The sequence below is a fragment of the Quercus robur genome, chromosome 6, assembly GCF_932294415.1.
Source record: "Quercus robur chromosome 6, dhQueRobu3.1, whole genome shotgun sequence".
NCBI lineage: Eukaryota > Viridiplantae > Streptophyta > Magnoliopsida > Fagales > Fagaceae > Quercus > Quercus robur.
In genome coordinates, this window is record NC_065539.1 from 31650736 (window position 1) to 31677666 (window position 26931).

At 35.3% G+C, this 26931-nt stretch overlaps 2 protein-coding genes across 2 annotated transcripts; both read left to right on the forward strand.

Moving 5' to 3' along the window:
* The first annotated feature begins 3861 nt into the window (after window positions 1–3861).
* Window positions 3862–10784, forward strand: LOC126688436 (uncharacterized). Its single transcript, XM_050383133.1, has 11 exons — window positions 3862–4131; window positions 4239–4322; window positions 5515–5610; window positions 5696–5768; window positions 5869–5970; window positions 6091–6164; window positions 6318–6425; window positions 6550–6687; window positions 7547–7652; window positions 8066–8274; window positions 10264–10784. Exons 1-11 carry the CDS (start codon window positions 4063–4065, stop codon window positions 10330–10332), a joined length of 1128 nt encoding a protein of 375 aa, XP_050239090.1. The 5' UTR covers window positions 3862–4062; the 3' UTR covers window positions 10333–10784.
* An 8763-nt stretch (window positions 10785–19547) lies between these two features.
* LOC126688437 (protein disulfide isomerase pTAC5, chloroplastic) lies at window positions 19548–26602 on the forward strand. The gene is made up of 7 exons (XM_050383134.1): window positions 19548–20075; window positions 20954–21049; window positions 21200–21337; window positions 22369–22615; window positions 26098–26135; window positions 26256–26345; window positions 26481–26602. Exons 1-7 carry the CDS (start codon window positions 19599–19601, stop codon window positions 26541–26543), a joined length of 1149 nt encoding a protein of 382 aa, XP_050239091.1. The 5' UTR covers window positions 19548–19598; the 3' UTR covers window positions 26544–26602.
* The last annotated feature ends 329 nt before the right edge of the window (window positions 26603–26931 follow it).

Below are 26931 nucleotides of genomic sequence, written 5' to 3' on the forward strand. Positions count from 1 at the left end.
AAGTGTTACGGTAGAGGGAGAAATGAAACCTGCCTCTGTCTGGCAAGAGTGAGTGGCACACACCTCTGGTGGTCGGCAAGTACGCCCAGACCAGACAGAGGCAGTTAAGAGGCAAAATGGTAAAACCTTAGTCACGGCAGGCACTATAAAAAGGCTCTTGCTATGCCCTGTAAAAGGGATCGAAAAACAGAGTATTTTTACGGAGTGAAAAGAAAAACAGAGTAAGAAGAAAAGAAAAAAAGATAAGAAAGAAAACAGAGAAGAAAAGAAAGGAAACTAAGGAAAAAGGAGAGTTAGTTCAATGGGCATGCACCAATAGATCGATTTTCCTCTCTCCCCCTTCAAATCTTACTTTCTTCCAAAACGTAAACAAGGACTCTTTCTTTTTTTGGGCAATAACCATTCAGGTCCGACTCTCTCAAAGCCATTAATCCCCACAGCAGGATCTTTTTCCTGGGAGATTATTTGCATTGAGAAGAGGCGTTCTTTCCTCTTTGGCTTTGCTGCGGCAGACTAAGCTTAAAATTTGATTTATGCCCATTTGATTAGCTAGTATTATTTTCTGCATCTTTCTCTGTGATTGACATTATCATGATTGTAATCATGTTTTATAAGTATGGATTATATAGCCATTTGTTTAAATAGTCAAGAATATTCTGTTTTTACTATTATTATATCTGTCTGCCGTAACTCATCTGCAACAGTTCTGCTTGCCGTAAATTTACTCTTGGCAGACAAGGCATAAGTTTGTGCACAAACCGGCTCAAGTTGAGTTACAATTAGACCGGCCCCAACTCCCTTACTCAGAAATATTCGGGCCCGTCACCGCAGAAGGTAGCCTAGCCCATTACCACAGGAGGCAGCCCAAGCCCAATACACCATACACAGAAAAGGCCCCTACAACTAATAAAATAGTTTGGCTTTTATAGTTATTTTCAAAAAAAATCCGGAAGGTCCTATAAAGGTTATCTTACCATTTTCATCCAAACCATGAATTTAATGCCAAATATTTTCCTCCAGCAGAAGATGTCATCCAAATGACATCATCTAGCAGCTACTACTATAGAGCTGACAGCTGTAACAGCAACCCCAGTAGCATTAAAGTCTTAAACTTTCTTCTTTTGGCTAAAAAACAAAAACAAAAAACAAAAAAACAAAAAAAAAAAACTCACTAATGAAACCACTTACTTTATCAAAGACTTTTCCTTATTTGCTAAATTTCTCTTCAACTAATTATAATATAGTTACATACTTGGCTCTATATAAAGAGAACCAAGCTACACACTAATTCAACCACTATCCATCCCTCTCTCACCCCTTTATTTTGAAACTTCATTCACTTTGCTGCTATATCTCTAAACATCTCCATATCTTTCTTCATCTCTTTTACAAAATCCCTCTTCTTAGATAACACCTATTACACACACTACTACTCATCTCTCCCACACTTTAATATTCTGAAACTTCATCATTTTGCTAAACAAAAACACTTCTCCATCTCTTTCTCTATTTCTCTTACAATACCTCTCTTCTTAGAAAGCAACATAACTCATGACATAACATAAAAAACCACTCCAACAGTAACTATAAGCTCATGTATTTACTATATTTAACCTTCATATTATCTATCTCATACTTTCATATATTTCACAAATACATTCCTCACAAACTATCTATACATATTTCTCACATATATTTCTAATCTGTCTTACAAACACCATATCTCACAAAACATATATATATATATATATATATATATATATATATATTATATATATATATATATATATATTTCTTACTATCTCCATACATCTTAAAAGATGTCAAACACTCTTCTAAGAACATATTATAAAAGCTCTTCTCATGAAAGACATATGAACATCAATACTAAGGTCTTTCTCTTAAAAGGCACAAAGACTTCATATTAAAGTCATTCTCATTGAAGACATACATTTTTAATACTTAAAGCTATTCATATGAAAGGCACAAATTTATAAAATTAAAAGCCCTTCCTATGGAAGACAATATCACTCATACTTAACTAAAAACTAAAAGAGCATTACATAGGGAAAATCATTTAAGTGCATGATTAAAGGGGCAAACTTAACCATTTTTCCCATTTTTCCCTTTCAATCATGAAAGTAACCATGAAAGGACTCATAATATCATACCACATCGCTGGACTCACTTCATCATGTTGCTGAAATATTATGTCCACTGCTATTATACGGCTGGAGCTAAAAACTGTGAAAATAAGTCATTATATTTTTATCTCCAAAATTATACTATTGAGTATATTTTAATTTATTATCATTGTACTGTTGTACTTATATTATTCTACTGCTGGAATGTTATCAGCTCACTAACGCTATACGACTGGAGCCACAAATCATATAAAGAACAAAGTGATGCTATACAGCTGGAGTAAGAAACATACAATATAAGTCAAAATCTCTCTATCTTCAAGATTACATTATTAAGTACATGTTAATTTATTGTTATTGTACCGTTGAATGCAAGTTACTTTAATATTATCTTACTATTTAATAAACATGATCTCACTGATACTTCATTAATGAACATACATATTAATAAATTGATCTACCACCGTTACACATATATTATTTGGACATGAACTACCATTGGACACATATTTTTTTTAGAAATGAACTACCATTGGACATATATTATTTGGACATGAACTACTGCTGGACATACCTTATTATGTTGAACATGAACCATGAATCATAGTTGGATTTGGACTATTGGACTCATCCCATTATCGAATATATAACACTTAATTAACCCCTTTCTAATATTGGACATCACTTAATAAACATAATAATAACGTATCAACTCATCATTTAATCAAAACTATCATGCTAAGCATATTATTTATATATTTCAACCATTATCATGATTCTGAGACTTTGGGCCTTATCTATTTTGTAGGCTTAAAATGCACCGAAAGCCATTGGTCTATGCGGCCCAATGTCGAGTTCCAAATTGGACTCCCCAAAACAAATCCGGGTCTAGCAAAGTCACACCTCCAACTAAAGACACGTGGCTACGCGTAAAAAACCGCCCCTGACACACACTATAGGAGCTACTTGGGAAGGAAAATATTTCCATGAGAGAGATATTGCCAAGTGAATAACCACAACCCATGAGAGAGATATTACAAGGGTCACAAATGTTGAAAAAGGAAAACTGCTCAAAGAATTGTATTCTCCCTAAAATGGTACCTTGTTGTCTATAAATAGGCATAAGGTTATTAAGCAACTTCATTCCATTCCTTCCCTTTGGACAAAATTTTGACATAATTTCCACTTTCACTAGACTACCATCTACCCATTGGGACCAATAGTGATATCACAGCCAATTTTTGACATAACATCTTCAATAAAATTGTCAATTATAGCCTTGTGGTAGATATGTGTGTGGGTGTTAAATAGGATTCATCAATATTATATGTTGTTGCATGGTCAATCCGATAAAGGTTTGATGAAATATTAACACATCAGTTTGTTATAAAAATATAATGAGATTTTGTTATAGATGTAAAAAGATCTCATATTAAAATAAGTACTTAAAAAATAAAATAACAACACTTTGTATGTTTTTATGCGTAATAATTATGATACATAATGAAATTTTATAATATCATCTATTATCATTTCTCACTTAAAAAAAAAAAAGAAAAAAAAAATCTTTATCACTTTGGTATAAACTGGGGGCTTTGAAAGTTCATAACACCACCAAAGAGGCCCAAACTCAACGGGCTAACTATTGCGTTTGCGCGGTTGGAAACCCATTCAAATAGAGACACGTTGCCAAATGCCAACTCCAACTTTCTCTAGTACTTACCAAAAACAAAAGAGAAACTCCAATTTTTCGGACCCCACACACCGAAAAACAAAACGAAACTTCGTCGTTTCGCTTTAAACGACGTCGTTGCGAGCCTAAAGCCGTAAAGAAACCGAAACCGAAACTCGCCCTCTTCATCGTCCCCAGGAAACCACCAGATCAGACTCTCTCTCTCTCTCTCTCTCTCTCTCTCCAATGGATTTTCGCATTGGCAGCATTTTCTACCTGTTCGTCTTATCCTCTCTTCTCTGCTCGCAATCTAGGGTTTGTTCTTTCTCACTCAACCTCATCTCTGCCTAAATTTACTACGAAATTGGATTGGATCTATTGATTCAATTCTCCGTTTCAATTTGGTTGATTTCGATTTACAGGCTGAAGATACTGCTTCCGTTTTCTTCATCGATAGCTCAACTCGCCAATTTCTTCGCACTCCATCATCTAACGATGTCGTTCAGGTCATTCCTTGTTCTTAATTTTTTTTTTTTTTCTTTATCAACTGCGCTACTTTCTTTTTTTCTTTTTTCTTTTTTTGTTTTCTTACGGAAATGTAAATTCAATCTTAGATTGAACAAGTTGAGTTACATGTGCATCCTGTGCGGTGCTTAGGAATTTTATTGACTTTTTAGTGTTTCGTATGTGTCGTGGTTTAGTTTCGAGTTTAAAGAATTGGGCATCAAACTTAGATAATTTTAATTTAATTTTTTTTCATGCATCAATGCCATTTCTGATCACTCTGTTGTTCATATACCCCTTTTTTTTCATAAAGAAACTTTTTTTTTTTTTATCATAAATGTTTTGTTGTTGGAGAACAATATCTATAGGAAACGGTAGTTTTATAATTCAATCTTAAGAAACACTGAGTTTCTGGCATTTTATTAAGTTGCAAATGTATGAAATTTCGTTTTTTATTATAATTTTATAATTCAATAATTGGAGGATGGGGAATCTAGATGTCTCCTATAGAAACACCAAGAAGTGCCAACCGGTTAAACTACAAAGCTCTTGGCTGAAAGGTATGAAAATTCTTTATTAATGTTTGAAAAAGCAAGAAAATTAGAAAAGGTTGTTTTTCAGTCTATTTATAATCATATATATATATATATATATATATATTCATAAAGGGTATGTTTGGATTTGTCGATTTGAAATCACGGATTTGAAAATCAGTCGTTGGACTAAATTGCTTAATATTAAATTTCATAACACATTATTATGTGAGCTTTTTTAACTAATAGCCTAGTTGTTGGCTTGTAGGACTGTTGCTTTTACTTATCAAAAAATGATTATGTGAGCTTTTGAGATTTTGCTCAAACAATAACACTTTTGAAATTATGGATTTGAATTGACATCTTACACCTATTCATTTCAAATTCACATATTGATTACGCTCAAATCCCTCCGTTAACTTGATAGATAGTAAAAAATTCGGCATCTCATACTTTATTCAAGTTATTAAACTAAAATTGAAATCCAAATCCTTCCCTTTAAACATCTATGTCCAAACAAATCAAAAAATGTTTGAATTTTATGGTGTTTTGGTAGATATTGTCTTCTAGCACATGAATTTAGTTATTCACAGCAGGGGATAATCGATTGATGCCTTCATATGATCTTCTCACCATATGTACCCATTTTTACTCTTCACAGCCTGATTCAATGTTGCCCTCAGAAGTTGGAGCTGCAGTATCAGTCTTACTTGGTTTTTCACCACCCTTGACACTTTCAGCTGCTGGTTCATCTAAGGTTATTGAAATTCTTATTAAGTGAAATGGGATTTTCAACTGTCTTCATGTTTGGCTTGGTTCACAACTTTGTTTGTCTTTTGCAGTTGAATGAGGTTCTCAAGCCTAATCCATTTGATAGGCCTCGTGCGGTTTTTATCCTGGAAGTCCAAGGAACAGGTTTTTTGAAATGCATTTTGGACAACTATAACTCTCAGTTTTATTATGTTATTGTAATTTTGTTGGCCTAGTATTTAGATTAATGTTTTTATAATTTCAGATCCTAAGCTAGTGGTCAACTCAAATAATGCCATGTTCAGCAGTGCGTCTGAGAGAAAGGTTAGTTTTGGTTTGGAGAAAGCTGCTGACATTCAACTTCCAGGTACGTAATCTTTTCTAAACATTTATGATTGGAAAATATAATTTAAGATTATGAGATATTTTTACATCTAGATCATTTTATCATAAGCTGCTGACATTTAACTTGTATGATTTGCCACAGATGAAAACAAAGTCTCCGTGTTGTCCCTGGATGAACCCTTGGCAGATTATACTGACAAGGAAATTGGTGAATTTGTGAGTCATCACTGATGTTATTATATGTTGGATTTCATTTTCATGCTGTTTTTCCCTTTCTTGTACTGCTTCATTTTGTTCACAACTTCACATCTGGGACCTAGCTTTCTTCTTCTAATACTTTTATTTTTATTTTTATTTGTTTCTGTTTAGGCATCTTGGATGGATGGTTCTTATATTGCCGATTCCCTGGAGCCATTAAATGGGGATTTAACCATCCCCTTGGCAGATGGTGCCAACATGAATCTCCATATGTCAAAGGTTTACTAAGGATTTTTTTTTCCCTACATGTCTATCCATTTTATTATTGAGAGATGATTCTATTTTTTTTAGTAATGAAATTTCTCGCATTTGATTCAAAAAATTAAATTTCATTTGTTTTCAGAAAGCAGAAAGGGATTTTATTGTAAGTCTTCTGTCTCTGATTCACAATTTTAGAAGGGCAGTAGAGTTGCATGAAGATTTGGCACAAAGTACACGAAGTCCAGCTGAGTTGATAACAGGCTGTTTTGATGGCTTTAAGGTGGTACACCCCATTATTCTTTTAGTTTTAATCTTTTAAATTTTGTTATGCAATCCAATTTACTGCAGATTTTTATGAGTTTGAATAACAAGAACAACAGTTGCTAGATTCAAGAGGCTTATTCTTGGAAACATCCTTTACAGATTTTACATTTTATTTTCCTATTTTCTGTTAAGTACATTTTATTGTCTTATTAATTAAACTACAACAGTAGACTACACAATGTGGGTAGCCTTCCACTTCCTTGTTAGAAGCGTTCAGTAGGTGACTTTGTACTAGCTGGGAAAATTTGATGTACACATTTGTTCATTGTAGCTTGCGGCATCTTATGTGTAATTTGATCTGGGGTTCCTGAATTTCCTTGCTTCAATTACCTGTGTAGTTGACTTATTAAATATTTGATCTTTGAAAGAAAGTGGCCTTTGCTGTTATTTTTTATGTGATTCTGTGGACCTTTGAAGAATAAAATGATAGGATTCATGTTGAGATGAGCTCAATGCCTCTTGAGGTTTAGAGCAAAGTAAGAACCTCTTCTAGCATCTTTGGTTTCATAAGGCTTTCAAGGGCATTGCTTTATCATGATTGGGGATGAGCCAAGTGGTGCCCTCTTTTTAGTTGTTGGGGACTGACTGATCTTTCTTCTCTCTTTGTCTGCTTAACTTAGACTATTGAGATTTGTCAGTGATAATATATCTCTCTCTGTGTGTTCTCTCACTGTGTATATGTGTGTGTCTATTATGCTTACTATTTGTGCTATTATTTATAGATTTTAGCTTCACACACACACGCGCGCACACACACATACATATATATATTTATTTGTTTGTTTATTTATTTATAAATTTCACAATGAAAACAGGCTTTCTCAGAGCAATATGGATCTGATGGTGTTTCTAAGCATGGAGTGGATCTATTGGTAGCTACATTGTCCAAGATATTTGATTCATTCCAAGAAGCATACAAAGGTCAATTATCTTATTTCTTTGAAGTCATTACATGATCTTAAGCTTTAGCTTTGTGGCTTTTGTCATGCCATGCTGCCATGCCAATTTAACTATAAAACTCTCAAATTACCTCATAGGCTTCACATAATGCTATCAGTGTTACAATTTCTTTTTCTGTTTCTATGATAACCTTGGGTTTTGATTAATGTAAAGGAGTGGAATAGTAAACTAGTGGAATTTAAACACAAACTTCATATGAGCAGATCCCTTTTGATGCAACTATGTATTTTGGAAGATTAATGATCATGTGTGATCGCTGCTATCTTTCAAATTTTATTTAGTGATCACCTTTTCTTTTTCCTTATAAATTCAAATTGGTTGAAATTTTTCCCCCCGCGTATCATTTAAATCAGTGGTAATTAATAATATGACAGGTCAAATTGTTGGAGTCATCTTCTTTCATGGGACACCTCCCACAGAGTCGGGCAAGCTGTTGAATGTGATGTATACTTCTCAGCCATCTGCACGCTGGTTGGTGGAAACAGAAGGCTCCCGTAGTGAGTTTGATCCACAAGTGGTGTTGGTTAGGTGGACACTTGCCTGGCTCACTGGAATTATTCTTCTCATTTCAACCTTCATAGGGGTAAGATTGGAAATTAAATAAAGGCTTACTAGTGAGAAGGTGTTGGGTATCAAATGATACCACGTCAACTGTATCAAATCCAATAAGTGAAAGACATGTCTGGAAGAAATAACTACCTCACTAACAAATGAAAGACATGTTAGTGGGTAATTATTTTTGCATACGTTTCTCATTTATTGGATTTTGATATGGATGATGTGATATTATTTGATACAAAATACTTTTTTCCTTACCAACATGTTTTACACAATTTAAACTGAAAACCAGTACTGGTCAAAAGCTCTATGCAATGCAACCCAAGATGAGTGTGTTCACACATTATGTACACATGCATGCACATATTTTGCTACAAAAAAGCACAAGTTTCCTTATTCTGTATCTTTAATTTTGAGGGAACTGCCAATGAGCTCTAGCCCAACTGGCACCTCCTCCCCTCATGGGTCCAAGACCCATTGGGTGCATGCTTAACTTACTAATAATAAATACTTGAGGGAACTAGGAAAAAATAATTGATTGTAAACTAATGAAATGGTTAGGTGCATTCTAAATGAGTCTTATTGAGCTTCTGGTCAAAAAGAAAACCAGCCCTGCATTTGAAATTAACTTGTCACATTCCGTAGTAATTGACTTAAGGCTACAAAGTAGACTTTAGAATCCGCAGATTGTATCAATTCTTGATTTGCTACCAGCATTTTCTCTATGAGATTGTTAAAAAACACAGGACTAGCAAAAGCAATGCATTTTAGATGTCAAAATCCAATGCAGTTTCTCTTATTTATCTATTTATTTATTTATGTAACTCAAGTAAAAGCGCTAGCCACATCTGTGCTATACCTCAAAAGGACTAGTCATAATTGAAGCTCCTTACAGTTGTTAATAAAGCCTAGATCTACCCAGTAAATACCCGATGTGGGACTCATCACACACCCACATACATCACACAATCAATCAAATTGGGGCATCGCAATCTTCCCCACTTAAATCCCTAACGTCCTCGTTAGGGCCCATTTTGTGGGGTAGTGTCTCTTCTCCCACACAGGGTTATCGGGCCGGTTCTGATACCATATATAACAACCCAAGGAAAAGCGCTAGCCACATCTGCGATATACCTCAAAAGGACTAGTCACAATTGAGGCTCCTTACAGTTGTTAATAAAACCCAGATCTACCCAGTAAATACCCGATGTGGGACTCATCACACACCAACACACATCACACAATCAATCAAATTGGGGCATCGCAATTTATTTTTTGATTTATATATATGATCTTGTAGAACTAGGTGACTTTATACATAATTCAACAACAGTTTAAATTATATTATTGGTACTGTTAGCCATCACTTTGGTCTAGGAAATTCACATAGTACCCAAATATTGAGAACTTTGTATGGTTGGATATCCGTGTTTGTCTGTTCTTGTTCTTCTTTGGTAGAATTATTGATCTTTTAATTTTCAGATTGTAATTCTTTAGAAGTTTCTTTGCTAATAAAAAAAATCAAAGGCAAGTCTTAGGTAGTTTTTGATGATTATGTATCCAAGTTGAGGGAATGAAAAAAAAGTAGAGGAAGACCAAAAAGAACGTTAGTAGAAGTAAAAAAAATAAGATATGACAATTAGGGAAGCAACAGAGTGTATGACTTCAGATATAACATTTTGAGAAGCAGTTCAAATATAATAAAATGGAGGAAAAGAATACATGTGGCTGACCCTAACTAATTTGTTGAGGATCTGTTGATGACCCCAAAAATTTGGGACTTAGGCTTGTTGTTTTAATGATTATGTGTACATTGTTTATCTGGTGTCTTTTGATCGATTTTGTGGATCATGTGAGCTTTTTTGCATTTGAGTTGGATGCTGCAAGTAGGAGATGGTTAGACCATATTATGGATTTTCTATGTTTAGGGCTAGAATGGTATTTAAGTGGATAGCATTTATAATTGACTTGTGGCAAGATCGTCATTAACTTCTTTGTCTTTATTTCTCTGCAGGTATACTTCCTTCTCAATATGCCCATCACAAAGGACACCCTTCTGTATTCTAATGTGAAGCTCGACTAAGCCTGAAAAGGATACACTTGATAGATCACCTGCCAGATTACAGATTACACCAGATCGCCAGTGAAACTTATTTTGCATGGGGGCGTTTTGTAGATGTCTCATTACCAATGTCCTTGTTGTTCATGAATATCTCCCTCCTAAGTTGTTCTGTGGTATCTAATAGCTAATAAGATGTTCTCTTTGTTTAGGCGTTAGGGGCTAGATCAATGAGAATTGGGGTTATATAAAAGTAAATTTTTAAGACACAAGGTTGTTTTATGTAAAGCATGGTCCTGGGCACCATAGGGTGGGAGGGGGACAACTGGGAACTTAAGATGATTTTATGATGATGTGCATTTTGGATATATGAGGGTGATTCCGCTTTGAACTGTACTTGACGATGGACTTCTTGATCAACGTTGTTATTTTCTGAGTTTTGAAATAGTGAGTAAGTTTGATTTATTTCTCCTCAATGATTAGCATTATCCTTCTTGCATGTGCACGTTGCGTGCAAGCCTCTAAACTAAATCCGCAGTGGGGTGTTCAAATGCCGACCTCAATTGACTGCCACTTCTGGGGTCAATTGTGCTGATCGGTGCTTAAATGAAGAAACTCAGTGTAGCACTTGGTTTAGGATTTTCCAAACAACCCCCCCCCCCCCCCCCCCCCTCCCCCCCCCCCAAAAAAAAAACCCCCACACACACATATATGTGTGTATATATATTCTTTGTGAATCTGGATTTGCCAAAATCCACTTTTCATGTCAAATTTAGAAAAGATTATTGCTTGACGTAATCTGTTTATTTGATCTTTTTTGTTTGGGATAGGGGATCTGATCCATTCTAGAACTTTGTTTAGTTGTTTGTAACTAATCTTGGTATTCCTCATTTTAAGTTTAGCATTGTTATTTTTAGATACAAAGTTTAGCATTATTTTGGACATAAAAGATATTAAAGTAAATTGTGAAAACATGTAAATGCACTTTTTTTCATAACAAACTGCAACTGCGTGTTTGGTAAATCTTAACAAATACCTGTTGTAAAAAAGTGACTTTTCCAAATACAAAGGAGACTTGCGTTCTTGTGTAGCAGTTAGAGTGTTGCAATTGCAAGACGACACAGGGTGAATCTAATTCAGCTTTTTGAATAAGTGCAATATGACACAGGGTGAATCTGATTCAGCTTTTTGAATAAATGCAATATGAAATTGAGCCTTTTTTAAAAATAGTGTTCGTTAAAAAATGTTTTTTTAAAAAGTTGAGTATTTGGCTAGCACTTATCATAATTGCGGTTTGAGATATAAATTACCAAAAAGAACAATATGGATATTTCTTTCATTCTTATGATTTCAACTTCTTAATACTAATAATAATAATAGTAATAATAAGACCCCTTTTTTTGTCTTTTGGTTATTATTTGTGTCATAATTATTTGTTATTGTTATTAATGACTTCTTATTAATTGTAATTAATTCTTTAATTGTTAGTCATTATAGAGCACAAAATGATCAGAGTGTACATGGATTAGGTTGGAAGGTTTTTACAATCCAATATATATTGCGGCGATAGGAGGTCCGAGCAGGCGTGTCAGACTATAGGCCATGCCCAAGGATAAACAGAAGCCCGAGGATGGTCAACGAGATTGTTAAGCCTTGATCAATGGGCCGAGGACAAAGGAAAAGAATAATGGATCAGCTTTGATTTCCGAGGAGCTGAGCCACCTCGGGAGGGGTTCAAGGAGGTAACCGTTATGGAATGATAAGTTTTAGGTAAAGTAGCAAAAAATTTAGTCTACCATGAAAGACAAAATTCAGTCAACCATGAAAGGCTGCCACCACCACATTAAATGCACTGCACTTAATGAACTGGCCGTATTTATGAAGAAATGACACCTGAACAGTGGCAACTCTGCTCACAGCTACCAACAAAGCTTCCAAGAGGTCCTGATGGGACAAGCATCCTAGAGATTTTCTACTAAATCAACAGGTGGGAAGGCTGGGATGAAAGGTTGAAGGACTATATAAGGAAGTGATCACCATGAAAAATGGGGCACGTAATCTAAAAAAAGAAAAACAAAAAGGAGAAAGATAGTGTATTCATATAGACTTGAGTTGAATATAAGAACATCTCATCCTCGAACTTGACCGAGGAGCGTTATTTCCATTAATCCGTGTCTCTAATCTTACTGTCTTAAGTCCTATCAACTGTGGTCACTTTTCTTGTAGAGTCGTTCCCTGGCTCAATCCATTCTCTTACAAAATACATTGTTTTGGGCTTAGTGGGCCATTGTCCATTGTTCTTGGTGGGCTTGAGTTCATTTTACGTCCTTACAATTGGTACCGTCTGTGGGAACTAGGGAAGCACTTGCAGTTTTGACCAACCATGGTGGGTTCAGGACCAAATAAAGAAGAATATATGGTATCATAATGTGAAGACCAATTTGTTAATCTGGAAAGAAGGAGAGATCATGAGGTTAACCGGACTCCTAGTGTACGTACAAGTCATACTAGCAAGAGTCACTCTAGAATTGGAAGTCATGTCTCACATGGGGAGGAATCACAGAACCTAAGATTGGAGATAGACCATTTGCGTAGAAAATTACGTCGTAAACAACGAGAGGCATCCCCTTTTAGTTCCGGAATTGATTCAAGTGGAGATGGCAGTTACAAACCCAAGGTCTAGAACAGCCCCTAGTAAATCTTTCTCTCTATCTTCACAGTTGGATAGGGAGGAGCAATATCATAGGAAGAAGAATAAAAAGACTGACCCCTAGGAGTATGGGGAATGACACGATGTGTAAGGCTTTGCGTCAGATTTCTAAATCACCATTTACACACAAGATTGATAGGGCTAAACTCCCTCGCTGATTTACACAACCCACTTTTACTATTTATAACGGGAGGACCAACCCAGAAGAGCATGTTAGTCATTTCAATTAGAGGATGGCTGCTCACTCTAGGAATGAAACTTTGATGTGCAAGGTGTTTCCCTCTAGCTTGGGACCTGTCGCAATAAGGTGGTTTGATGGGTTGGATGAGGGCTCAATTAGCTCTTTTGAAGAGCTCACTAGGGCTTTCGAGGCTCGATTTGTTACGTGTAACAAGGTTCCTCATCCTTTAGATTCCCTGCTATCTATGATAATGAGAGAGGGTGAAACCCTAAAAACTTACTCAGATAGGTACTAGGCAACGTTTAATAAGATAGACAAAGATTTTGAAGACGTGGCAATAAGGAAATTTAAAGTTGGCCTCTCCACCGAGCATGATTTGATGAAGTCCCTAACAATGAAACCTGAGCAAAGCATGCGCCAATTTACGGATCAGATTGATAAGCACAAATGAGTTGAGGAGGATAAACAGCAAAGGAAGGGGAAGGCAAAGATTGCTCCTCTTGACCGAAGAGATTTCAAGTCGGAGAGATATAATAACAGCCGACCTAGGAGGGATTTTGCTAGACATACTGGGCATCCTAGTGCGCAAGTGGTTAGTACAATGTTCAAGGAGCTTGTTCATCAAATCCTTGAGAAGATAAAAGTTGAACCATACTTTAAGTGGCCAAACAAAATGGAAGGTAACCCCACGAAGCGTAATCAGGCTTTTTACTATCAGTATCACCAGGATCGTGGACACACTACTGAGGATTGTAGAACTCTCCGTGATTACTTGGAACAATTGGTCAAGGTAGGGAAGCTAAGACATTTTATGCATCAACCCTTTAGGCAAGAAAGTCAGGTTGGGTCGGCATACCAGAGGGAGTCTGTCTCGAGACCATCCCTGGGAACAATTAGTGTTATTTTTACAGCCCCAGGTCGGATTAGGGGATGCCCTTCTAGGGTTATCTCCATAGCAAGACCAAATATCGAGGATTCGGTCCTAGAGTCTAAACGAGAGAGATTGGAAGTCCGACTAGCTTTGAGCTTTTCTGATTTTACTATCAGTATCACCAAGATCGTGGACAGACTACCGAGGATTGTAGAACTCTCTGTGATTACTTGGAACAATTGGTCAAGGTAGGGAAGCTAAGACATTTTATGCATCAACCCTCTAGGCAAGAGAGTCAGGTTAGGTCGGCATACCAGAGGGAGTCTGTCTCGAGACCATCCCTGGGAACAATTAGTGTTATTTTTACAGCCCCAGGTCAGATTAAGGGATGCCTTTCTAGGGTTATCTCCATAGCAAGACCAAATACCGAGGATTCGGTCCTTGAGTCTAAACGAGGGAGATTGGAAGTCCGACTAGCTTTGAGCTTTTCTGATGAAGACAAGGTTGGAACTTATTAATCGCATGCTTATGCCTTAGTAGTAACCCTTCGGATTAGAGGGCACGATGTAAGGAGGGTCTTGGTAGACTAAGGCAGTAGGGCAAAGATCATGTATCTCGACCTAATTTGATTTGAAACATGAGGACTTGATTAGTTATGACTCCCTTTTGGTGTGATTTGATGGGAGGATAGTCATCCCAAGGGGCTTGATCAACTTGCCTATTCACCGACAATCTCCCCTTATGGGCTAGCTACTTTTCCACATCTTCTTAAGGGTTTTTCCAGTGGAAGATTCACCCTTATTCTTATGAATTTTGCTTAGTTTGACATCCATGATCTAGCATCTGCTTCCATAAAGATCCCCAAATTACTATCTATCTCCTTCCTTATCTTCTTTGTCATAATATCAAAAGGCAAACCCCAAATTTGCACCCAAAAAGGGGAATGGATAAAAGTGATGTTGTTTGCTGTCATTCCCCTCTCCCATCTTTTGAGCAAGAGGAGATTATTTTCAAAATTCCATGGCCCAATGGTTTCAACCCACCTTAGCTGGAATTCGCTGGCAAACTTAAATTGGAAAATGTCATTCCCAACTTCTACAATCTTCAAATCCTGGCCTATTTTCCAAACGATCCTTAGTGTGTTCCTTAAAGCACATAGGTTCTGCTTTCTGTCCGTCAAGAGTTTCCCCATCAGACTTAGAGAGCATTCTTCTATTACTTGTGTTTTATCTTCTTTTGAAATTGAGATCTGGAACTCTTCTTCTTCCATTAGTTGCAAATTCTTCAAAACTTCTATTAGCTCTTGCTCCATGACTGTGCGTATTATAGTGTGATTTCAAGGTTTTCGATGGTTTTGAAGGCCACCTAATCAGAACTAAAAGCTCTGATTTAAGGCCTAAGAGACTGCTCCTATAGAGGAAAGAGAAAACCACTCAAGAGAAAAAACACGAGAGAGAGAGAGAGAGAGTTAAATCAAGCAATTTTCCCTTAATATTTTGGAAAAGAGCAAATATGTCATATTGTTATTCTCTCAGTTAAACCCTAATGAAAACTTATGATTCTTAAAATATTTTATTGTATAATGTCTAAAATACTCTCACTAAATTTTAACATCCCAAAAATTTTCTTCATGTAATTTGAGTTTTAGATAGTAGTAATTTTTGGAAAATTGGAATGATGATATAAGATATTTTATTTGTTATCTAAAGAACATAGATTTTCTAGGTTTAAATTTTTTGAAATTTATAATTTATCTAATGGAAAATTCGATGACACATGCCTTTTGTTATTATTATTTTTTTCTTAGCAAAACTCAATTGCTTATTGTTGGAAGATAATAATATTGGTTATTATTCTTAGAAGTTTTTAGTGAGTGAATATATTGCCTTCAGCAAATAAGTACTAAAAAAATATTATAGTAAAATAAATATTTATATGTTAAATAGCTACCCTAATTTTGTGTGTGATTAAAATTCTTATACAAATGAGATTAACTTTTTATAACATAATTATCAAAATTCTTAAAATTAATGTCTCTTTTGATTAATGTAAATCTCTATGTACTTCAAAAATCAAATGATTTATATCTTTTTTTTGTGATATAAATAAAATCTAGAATTGATCTTAATCATTACTCTTTTTTTTTTTCAGCAAGGCACGTGCTACCCTAACTAGTATACATAAATAATGAGAAACCATTACATATTTTAAAAATGTATAGTTTAAAAAAAGTGTAAGCTCATACTATATATAATTAGAATCTCTTCTAAAAATATATAATTATAATTGTTTTTAATAATTTATAATTGTTTTTAATTGTATACATATATATATATATATATATATATATATATGCACGTAACTATATAATAATAAATAAAAAGATCCTTAGAAGCTAAAGTATTACAAGCTCGGGACGTTGGTAATGTCCTATTACAACTTTTTCATCGGTCATGTGGGTAGTCACTCAAAGGTATGTAGCTTGAACTTTGTCCCTTGCCCTGACCACTGCCTCCATGCTAAAGCGGCCTACCCCATTGCTTACGTGTGGCGCATCCATGTCACCGAATCACCTTCAATCCTTGACCTTGACCGTTGTGGTCTCTCGCTCCTCCTTATGTTATTTTTATTTTTATATTTTCAATAATAGTGCTATGTTGTCAATGCTTGATCACAATCAGGGAAATACTAGTACACACTTGAAATGCATTGAAATTGGTCTAACTTGAAAATCATGACTTGATTTCAGATTATTTTAAGTGTGTGTAATAGTGTATAAGAAACACTGCTCTAATTATTATTATTGAATAGTAATTGATTTAATTCGAAATAATGACACTAAGTAGACTGGATGTGTTACTGTTTTGGGCCTTTTCTTAGATTGATTAATCTACTACCTAAAACTAAAAGTAAAGCAACAGTGCTCGCTTTACATGGCACTTACATTGGAGACAGTATGATCCTTGAGAAACAAAGTAGTGCAAAATAATGGGCGGGTAAGCTTTATTACTTGTTGAGCTCCATAGTTTAGAAAGAAGGTTTAAGGAGCACATTCTTGCAGCTAAGACCAGTGCGCAGTGCGCAGCTAAGTCCAAGACAAGATGAAGATGTAACTTGCTGAAGGCTCCACCAAATGGTGTGATAAAATTAAATATTGATGCAGCGTGTTTAAATGAGAAGACTATAGCTGTGGTAGTTGGGGATGAAAATTGAAATATTTTAAAGGTGTGGGCTTGAAGTATAATGTCGTGTAGTCATAGTTTTGCTGAAACTTCTGCCATAATTTGGGCTTTGCAACTAGCTAAAGATAAAAAGTTCTGAAGTATAATTGTTAAGAGTGATTCTAAGCTCTATGGTGATGCCATAAATAAGAATTTGGAGGCATGTTTGGAGATTTAGTCACCATTGAACGATGCATTAGTCTTGGCTGATTCTTTTGTGGGTTGTTTTTGTTGGATCAAAAAGGATGCTAACTTTGTAGCTCATGAACTAAACAAGTATGTTTTGTACTCAAATATCTGATATTTTTGTAATTGTACATCCCTTCATCTTGCTGTCATGAAGGCTTGGGAAAGAAATGTATCTCTTTTGTTCATTCAATCAAATATTCACATTTATCAAAAAAGCAACTCGGTTGTTAAGAGTTGTGTGATGAATCCTATCAAAAAAAAAAAAAAAAAAAGAGTTGTGTGATGAAAGAAAAATTCGGGCAGGTTTTCTTAGAAAATGTCAAAAATAAAGCTTTTCCATCCATGAGTTAAATAGAAGCTATCAATCCAATAAACTGAAGCCCATATATGTTTTCCTAGAAGGAAGCCCAAGTCATGAGTCATGTGTGACTTGGTTTCAAGAAAAGAGGGAACCAATACTTCTCCTAAAAGAGACCAATACATTTTTTTAGAAAGCCCAAGTATAGTTAAATCCATTCCAAAATAGTAAAAAAATATATATATTTTTTGATAAAATACAATTAACACCCTTAAGGTTTGGGCTAAGTTAGCTAGGTTCAAAACTTTTCAAAATTGATCAACTTGCACCCTAATCATCGTGAGAGAGCAGAAAAAAATGATAACGGTTTAGGGTTCAAGTTAGGTTTAGGGACCAAGTTTGTTAGTTTTGAAAAGTTTTGAACCTGATTTGCATTAGTCTTGAATCTTAGATATGTTAACTGTATTTTACCCATTTTCTCTATGTTTTCGCCTTTTTAATTTGAACATCAAATTTTCACAGGTTTTTTATTTATTTTTTTATCCTTACATTTTAAACGTTGTCATTTTGGTCCTTGTCATCATCTTATTTAGGACTTTCCAAAGCAAACCAAAACACAACTAAACCATCTGACCTAGTGCCACCCAACTGAAACCAACTTAATCCAAGTAGAGAGGTGGCCGACATTGGATCTCCAACATCAACAATCGATGGGAGTGGGTTGAGTGGCGGGTTAGAGATTTGAAACCTGATGGAAACTAAACTGATGGACAAATCATGTTGGTAACTGCCATTCTCTTTCTCCCTCTTTCTCTTATTCTCAGATCCATTGAGATCTCGTCAAGATTCGACTAGATCTGGGCTAGATTTGTTGAGATCCGGTGAGATCTCATTTGGTGTCTCCTCCTTCGGTTTCAATTTAAACCAATGTTATGAATACTATTTCAAACAGTTTTTTTTTAAGGGCAAAAACCAGTACCAGCCAAAATTCCCATTTTGCTTGAACTTGATTAGAACAACTAAAACACCTCGAAATTGACTGGAATTTGACTCGAGGTGGAACGGGTAGTATTACCATTTTATATTACATACTGGTATGAAAAGTTCTAAAACCAAATTAATAACATTAACTAAAACTGACTCAATTTGAATGAAGAACTGCCTGATCCAAACTAATGGTACTCACAGTGCGAATCCTCTGTTCTATCACCTGCCAAAATTGGGTTGAGTCCAAGTAGTATCCAAACTTGACTCGAACTGATGTGTGGATAATCTTAATCTCAAGAAACACTATTTTTAAACTAGTACTGTAATATAACATGGACCAAATGATAATAAATTTAAAAATATAAAGACCAAAATAGAAACTATGAATACTTGAAGATCAAATAGAAAATAGAGAAAAAAAACATAGGGAACAAAACTATGTTTTTGTCGAAAATTAGGCCTCGTTTGGTAGAACATCTTAAATACATGTTTTTAGTTTTTAAACAATATTACACGTATTTTTACACATTTTTTCACTTATACGTATTTCAAAAAAATATAAACAACATTATTCAAACTCTTCTACTAAACAGTATCAATCACAAATGATTGGATTGGCATGTGTAGTGCTAGTGTAAGTGTATACAGTTAAAAGTTTTTTGAATTCAAAGCAAGCAGTCTACCCTGGAGTGGACCGAAATTATCTTCCCGCCACCTGGTACCAAACGTGTGGTTCAAAACAACACACAAAAATCCACAAGGACAACAGCGCACCAATTCCAAATATCTTCAACTTCTTTCTTCTTCTTTCTCTCTCTCTCTCTCTTGTTTCCATGTCTTCCTCTCTCACTCTCCTCTCTCTAAACCCTCCTTTTCACCACAAACACAAACACAAACACAAACCCCACTCCACTCTCCTCCTATTCCCAATCCCCAAACTACCCTCACTCTCCCTCTTCAAGTCCCACATTTGCCACTCCTCCAGTGAGGAAATCCGATGGCTTCGCGAGGAACAGCGGTGGCTACGCGAAGAGCAACGCTGGCTCCGTGAGGAACAACGCTGGGCTCGCGAGCGGGACTCACTCCTCCGCGAAATCTCTGACCTCAAGCTCAAAATACAAGCCCTAGAAGGAGCGTCATCGGTGTTAGAAGCCCTAGGATTAATGTTGCAGGGTTTGAAGGAGAAAGGCCTCATTGCAGAGACCGGGTTGGAGGAGAAGAAGAAGAAGAAGAAGAAGGAGGTGATTAGGGTTTCGGAGAAGCAGACTCTGCGGAAAGGATCGGAAGGCGCCGAGGTTCAAGCGATGCAGGTCTGCTCGCATTCACTCATACTATGAAATTCACAAGGCGAGTTTTTGTTTTTGTGATTCCTTTATAGAAAATACAACAGATAGATAGGCAAAACAAATATCGTTTTCATTCCTAAAGAAGTTTGCATCAACTTCGTTTTTCACTATTCATTTTTCTGTCCTTCTACTAACTCTCCCTAAATTTTTATCTCATGTGTGTAAGTGTAACTACACTAGGTCACATTATTTTTAGCATTAAAGAATTTGACATGTCTGATATGAACCATTACATTTATAAATAATAATAAGGACACACATTAGGCAAATAAGTGAGTAAAGTATTGGTTATATGAAAGATCTTTTTAAAGTTTTTGAGCAAAAAAATAAACTTTTATTCAATCATTTTAAAGTTTAAGGATAAAAAGTGTAATGTTTTCAATAGTTTAGGGATGAAACAAAACGAACTTCATTCAAACTTTAGGGACAAAAAAAAAAAAGTTTTAGCCTAACTAATACTTGTGTACAATTATTATTTACATTGCCAATAATTTAGGGGCACTACAATAAAGTTATTTACTTAAGTACAAGTAAATGGGCTTAATTAAGTTGATTTTAATTATACATAAAAATGGTATATTGTACCACATAAGATGGGCAATTAGCTCACTGATTAGATTCAAATGTAGTTGAAGTTGATTGGACACATTGTTTTTGTTCGCTATGCACAGTTAGATCTCCAAAATTCCCTGTATTTATCATATATGTGAATTTCAAAGTTGAAATTTTTATAGGGTTTTCTGCAGTTGCCCCATGCGCGCTGTCACAACTCACAAATGCATTACTAACTTTGTAAGAGCATGTCTTATACTTTGATTTGTTCTAACATTTGAGTATGACAGGAGGCATTGCAAAAAATTGGATTTTACTCAGGAGAGGAAGACATGGAATATTCAAGTTTCTCAATTGGGACCGAGCGTGCTGTGAAGACTTGGCAAGTAAGTTGCAAACATATATTTGTGGAACTTACTTATAGGAAAACTCTGTAGAATCATCAAGGGTAAAAATAGTCTTTCCCTGATAGAATATTCAATGCTGTATTACTATTCTGTTCCATGGTTCTTACAGTGCTTCATATTGCTTGACAGGCCTCACTAGGTGCCCCTGAAGATGGGATAATGACTGCAGAGCTGCTTGAAAGATTATATGTGGAGCAACAAATTATTGGTGCTGGTTCAAATGTAGATGCAGATCAGAAGGGGAGCACCTTGACTGTTTCGCCAAAGGTACGTTGATATCACCGTTCGCTGCAACGCTTTACTATATTAAGGGATGCATCAGCTGAATTCTCACTAGCTATTCTGGTATTGGCACTGAAGCCTTTCAAAGATATGTAGCTATTCTGGTGGTCATGCACTGGCAGATGGATGATATTCTGATACATAAGAGAAGTATATTTTGCATTATGTAAAGCTATAGTACCTTAGGTGCAGCACATTAGGTTCCCTAGTTAAATTCAAACACTTAATTGCATTATATTTAATTGTTCTTGAAAAAGATAACACTTTGTTTTTTATTGGTTAATGTAACCAAGTATTTGAATTCAATTGAGGAATTGAATGTATTGCACCTAAGGTACTGTACTTAAGTTTTACCCTTTTGAATCATTAGGATTGTTGAAGTAGCAAGCTGGCTGAGGCAAACAAGCTGCAGTTTTTTTTTTAATAATTTTAAAGGTTTGACTGACATTCAGGATGGCTTTAGACTGCGTGTAGATGATAATGCAACTTCCTTTCTCTATCTTTTTTTTTGGTGTCTTTTTTGCTTGAGATCGATATGGAGAATTGGTTTTTTTTTTCTTTGTTAGTGGCTGGCTTAATAAAGACCAACACTAAAAGAAAATGGAAAGACATATTGCTCTGATACCCCAAAATATGTAAAATTATTTTCCCCATTTTGGTGTGGAGTCTTCCTGAATCTGGAATCCATCTCAAGAACAGCCTTACATATCACAGAGATGCAGGACTCTGCAGTTGTGACCAGTTTTAACTGCATGGAGTATTAGGATTTCACTTGTATGGTTAACATAATTCAGCTCTTCTTTTCTTTTTTTCTCTTTTTTTTTGGCTTTCTGTTTTTGTTGGATGCATTCTATGGTGATGGTAGCATGTTGGGCAGATTAGTGAGTGGAAGGATTACGTCTTTTGAACATCAAACTAAGCAACTCTATTTTAGCTAATGCCAAATAATTTATCCTTTTAACGATACTGCCGTTATCTTGTGTGCAAAGATCTGATTAGGCTCATTGTTTTTTCAGGAAGGTGCAAATGGAGCTCCAGTTGCTTCTATAACGGATATTTCAGAAGTTAAGCAGACAGTTGTGAATGAAGAAAGTGTTACAGAAGTGGAGGTATCCCAACATCGAGTTTTTCTCCTAGGAGAGAACCGATGGGAAGAACCCTCCAGACTTGTAGGCAGGAACAAACCAGTTGGTAATAGCAAGACGAAAGATACCACAACAAAGTGCCTTACATGTCGTGGAGAGGGCCGCTTAATGTGCACAGGTACATAATTGTCACAATATAGATCTTTGATAATGATAGTTCTTTGAAAGTGCTTATTGTTGAACCATACACGTGAAATTAATGGCAGAGCCCCAGCATAGATTATTTTGTCAAATATGATATTTTACAACTAAATATGATGAGAGCAATGTATAACTTATACATATTAGATATTGGGCTAATGGGCAATTTAGTAATCTGCAATTACAAAGTGAATAGAGGTTAAATGTCATACACGTGGGAAACTGACCTGGGGATGCATATATATTCTTAACATGTATTTGTGGTTGATTGAATCAGCATTTTTAGAGGCCGGCCTATTTTCTGTCCTGTGGACAGAAGCATCTGAAATAGTACCCACAACATACTTCTTCTCACTATGTATACCAGGACGGAGATTGGAAATGGACTTGTTACCAATGATTTGGTTTTTACATAGGGATACATATCACTTTATTGCACACGTTTCAGACAGAAGGAACTTTATGCTTGCACAGCCAAATGGCACAGCCTGTTCCAGTTTGTTGACCAAATTTTATTAGATGGTTCTAAGGCCTTTGAAAAAAGAAATCAAGCTTATATATGCCTGTGTCATGCATACATGGATAAAAAAGCATAATTAGAAGGCCATACCCAGTGCACAAGCAATAATTTAACTGCTTTAAACATAAGCATAATTTAATTATCAAAAAATGTAAATAAAAACTTTAAGAAATTTACTTGATTCCCCAAACCATTTTAGGCTGAAGTTCCCAGTTAAATTGACTTCTTATCCAAAAAACTATTTTATTTTGAAAACGGACTTCCTATATTACCGCCTGAACTGGTGCTAAATTAAGGTTTGATCACGACAGAATATATTGTTTTTGTCACAAATGTAACATGTATGGAATCAAGTTTTGGAGCTGAAGCTTGTCTACTATATGAAAATTCTTACAACTGGGATTTGAGATTTTATAATTTCAGAATCAAATGGTTGTATTGTAGGTTAGCACACTGTTAGTCATATATAGCATGAACTGTAACAATTGACCATCTGTAGTCATGTTTTTGTTTTTACTTGGCATGACTCCTTATGCAATGTGGATTGACTTGATGACTCAACCATAATATAATGAGGTTTAACAGATCTGAACAACCAGAATGCAGTGTTTAGATGATTTGATGATTACAACCCATGTGAAAGTGGTGGCAAAGAAAAAAAGATTGCAGGTTTTGTTCCTTGTTTTGACAGTGAAGAAACTTTAGTTGTGACATTGAATAACTCTGCTCCAAATGATGTGCAGTTGTTGAGCATTGTGAAAGATAGCTTATTCTATGAGGAAATTAGGGGGAAAGATATGGGTATGAACAATGCATGAGAACAAGATCTTGTCACAAAGAACAGGGGTCGAAGTAAGAGTAGAAGGTTTGATAGTCATAGGAAATTTGATGATAGATCAAAAACAAGTGATACATCTCAGCTGAGGGGGTGTAGAGAATGCTTCAATTATAGGAAGATAGGTCATATAAAAATGGGTTTTGAAAAATTGAACAGAAAGGGTTTAAAATCCATAGAATGATAATTAGAAGAAAAAGTGGTAGAGCCCTCTATTGAAGTTTGAAGAGGAAGAGTATAACCATGTTGCAAACATGACATTGAGTGGGTTGTTGATTTGGCAACCTCCCACCATGTAATTTCTACCACTGATTTCTTCACCACATACAAAGAAAGAGACTTTGGTAGTATGAGATAGGTAATTCTAGCAACTCAAAGACTGTAGTGATGTGTGGATTAAAACCAATGTTGGTTGCGCATTGACATTAAAGAATGTGGTACATATTGTTGGCTTAGGCTTTAATCTATTTTCTATGCATCCCATGGGTTAGGTAGGTTATTATAGTCACTTTAGTAATGGAAGGTGGAAAAGAGCAAGAGGGAATGCTCGTTGCATTATGTACAAGACACATGTAAAGACTTATGACAATGGGTTAATATGAGAAGATTTTGAGAGGACTCCACAGCTTAGACTTGGAATCAATGGTTCTATTATCAAGAAAGTAAAATTTTCTCTATGTGAAAATGCCACAAATGGGAGAGAGATATGTGAAGAGGAATATAATGATATTAAGCCGGCAATAATTTATTGCAATAACATGAAATATTTTAAGGTTGTTGAGTACGAACAACCCTTTTCATTAGAGATTGTCGACCCTCATGTTAGAAGGCCTATTACAGAATGTGGGACTGAGTTTTGGGAATATTTTGCCTTTTGATGAGGGGGAGACAAGTAATTGTATTTTTTATATCCAAGATGAGATTAATTATTTGAAAAATAAAGACATTGGCTTCGATGAGGTTTTTCTCAATTATTATAAAAATTATCAAGTTGTTTAAGCTTTATAGGATGTTGGTTGGCATGAACTTCCAGTGAATGGTCGCAATGTGGTTTCCTTTTCTCATGGATTGGAGTTGATTTTTTCAGTTGTTATGAAGAGTACTAGCCCATGATATTGGGATTTCAAAAGTGGCAAGAGTCATGAGATATTAAGGATTTCAAAAATGACAAGAACCACGTGATGTAGAAAAGAAAAAATATGAAGGCTTTCTTTTTTATGTCAGATATGGAAAAGTAAAAAGAGAAAAAGTAGAAACCAATAAAAAGTAGGTCAAATGTGTGATTGAAAAAGTAAAAGGAGAAAAGGTAGAAACCAATGAAAGTAGGTTTCCTTGTAGTAAAGGGTAAAGAAACCTTATGTCAAGGAGAATTCATGAAACTTGGGTTGGTAATTTCCTCCATGATATTTGATTTCATTAGGTACAATGACTTTGTTTATTTGTAGTTTTGATGAGAAAATTGCATTTTAGTTCTTAGAGAGATAATTTCTTATATCGACTCAAACATTTGAAGTGGTCTATAATTTACTGAGTATTTGGCATAGCTCACTCATTCATTTGTACAAAACAGTGTGCCTTAGTTTGTCAAGAAGCCATTTGACCTATCAAAATATTAATTTTTAACAGAAAGAGACCATTACCCATAACCCTTCATGTTTGTGAAGTATGAAGCTGTTGAGAGAGTAATGCTGACATTGACAAAGGTTTACCGACCTTCGATTGGAGGGGATCTCTTTTCCTTCCCTGATGGTAGAAATTGATCCCCGATCACATTCATTGTTTCCAAGTGGTCCTTTTAGTGTGTATGTCAAGCTTTTGAGTGTAAAATTGAAAACATATTGTAAACTATTTTGTTATAGTTGATTTATTCAGAGTTGCCATTGCTTCTTATATGACAAGGTTACAAATTGGACTTTGAGGTTATAATGATAACCAGCCAATGAGCTTTAGCTCAAATGGCACATCCTTTTCCCATAAGAGAGGATGGAGGATAAGACCGTGGCTTGAAAATTTACTAGATGTGTGTGAAAACTTACCAATCAAATAAATGACCACCAGCTGCCATTTAGACCACCTATGGCTAACTAAGCTTTGTCTGGTGCAGAATGTGATGGAACAGGCGAGCCAAACATTGAGCCACAGGTAAGAGGGTTATTGATAATGATATCCTTGAGATGTCTTTTTTCTTTTTCTTTTTTTTCTGTCTGATTTATTCCAACATTATTCAAGATTTGACCCTTATGATAAAGTTCCGTATTGCAGTTTATGGAATGGGTAGAGGAGGGAACAAAGTGTCCATATTGCGAGGGCCTTGGTTATACCGTTTGCGACGTATGTGGAGGCAAACAACGAGTTAAGACATGATATATATTTTCTCATCTGCTTCATATGCTATAGTGCGTGTATCATAATTCATGATCGTTTAATTACTATACAACTTACTAAATCTTTTATCTTCTGCTAAATACCATACAACTTGTGATATAGAAGTGGAGGATCAAGTTTTTAATGAGGTACTTACAAGCGGCATGGCAGAGTGTGATGGTGTAAAATGGTCCATGTAATAAACACTACTCTTTGTTTTTTAATGCCAAAACAAGTCATACAAACAGGGTTTTATTTATTTATTATTAATATCATTGTTATTATTATTATTAGGCGAAAATGCACTTTTGGTCCTTACATTTTGGGCCTATTCTCAATTTGGTCTCTAAATTGATTTAGTTCCTAGGTCAGTCCCTGATTTTCAAAAATCGTTTTTAAAATAGTTCTTATCGTCAACCCTGTGACAGAAAATGCTGAGGTGGCAAACGGGAAGTGCTAGGTGGCATGTTAGATCTGATGTGGTTAATAAAATAATAATAAAAAATTTATTTGACTTTTAAAAAATAACATATCAGCATTTTAATAATAAAAAATCCATGTCAGAAAATTTAAA

Coding starts and splice junctions, on each gene's coding strand:
- LOC126688437 (XM_050383134.1), top strand. CDS start 19,599: ATGTCTTCCTCTCTCACTCTCCTCTCTCTAAACCCTCCTTTTCACCAC. Junction 26,136..26,255: donor AGCCAAACATTGAGCCACAG/GTAAGAGGGTTA, acceptor TCCGTATTGCAG/TTTATGGAATGGGTAGAGGA. Junction 26,346..26,480: donor TATGTGGAGGCAAACAACGA/GTTAAGACATGA, acceptor CTTGTGATATAG/AAGTGGAGGATCAAGTTTTT.
- LOC126688436 (XM_050383133.1), top strand. CDS start 4,063: ATGGATTTTCGCATTGGCAGCATTTTCTACCTGTTCGTCTTATCCTCT. Junction 5,971..6,090: donor TGCTGACATTCAACTTCCAG/GTACGTAATCTT, acceptor GATTTGCCACAG/ATGAAAACAAAGTCTCCGTG. Junction 8,275..10,263: donor TCATTTCAACCTTCATAGGG/GTAAGATTGGAA, acceptor ATTTCTCTGCAG/GTATACTTCCTTCTCAATAT.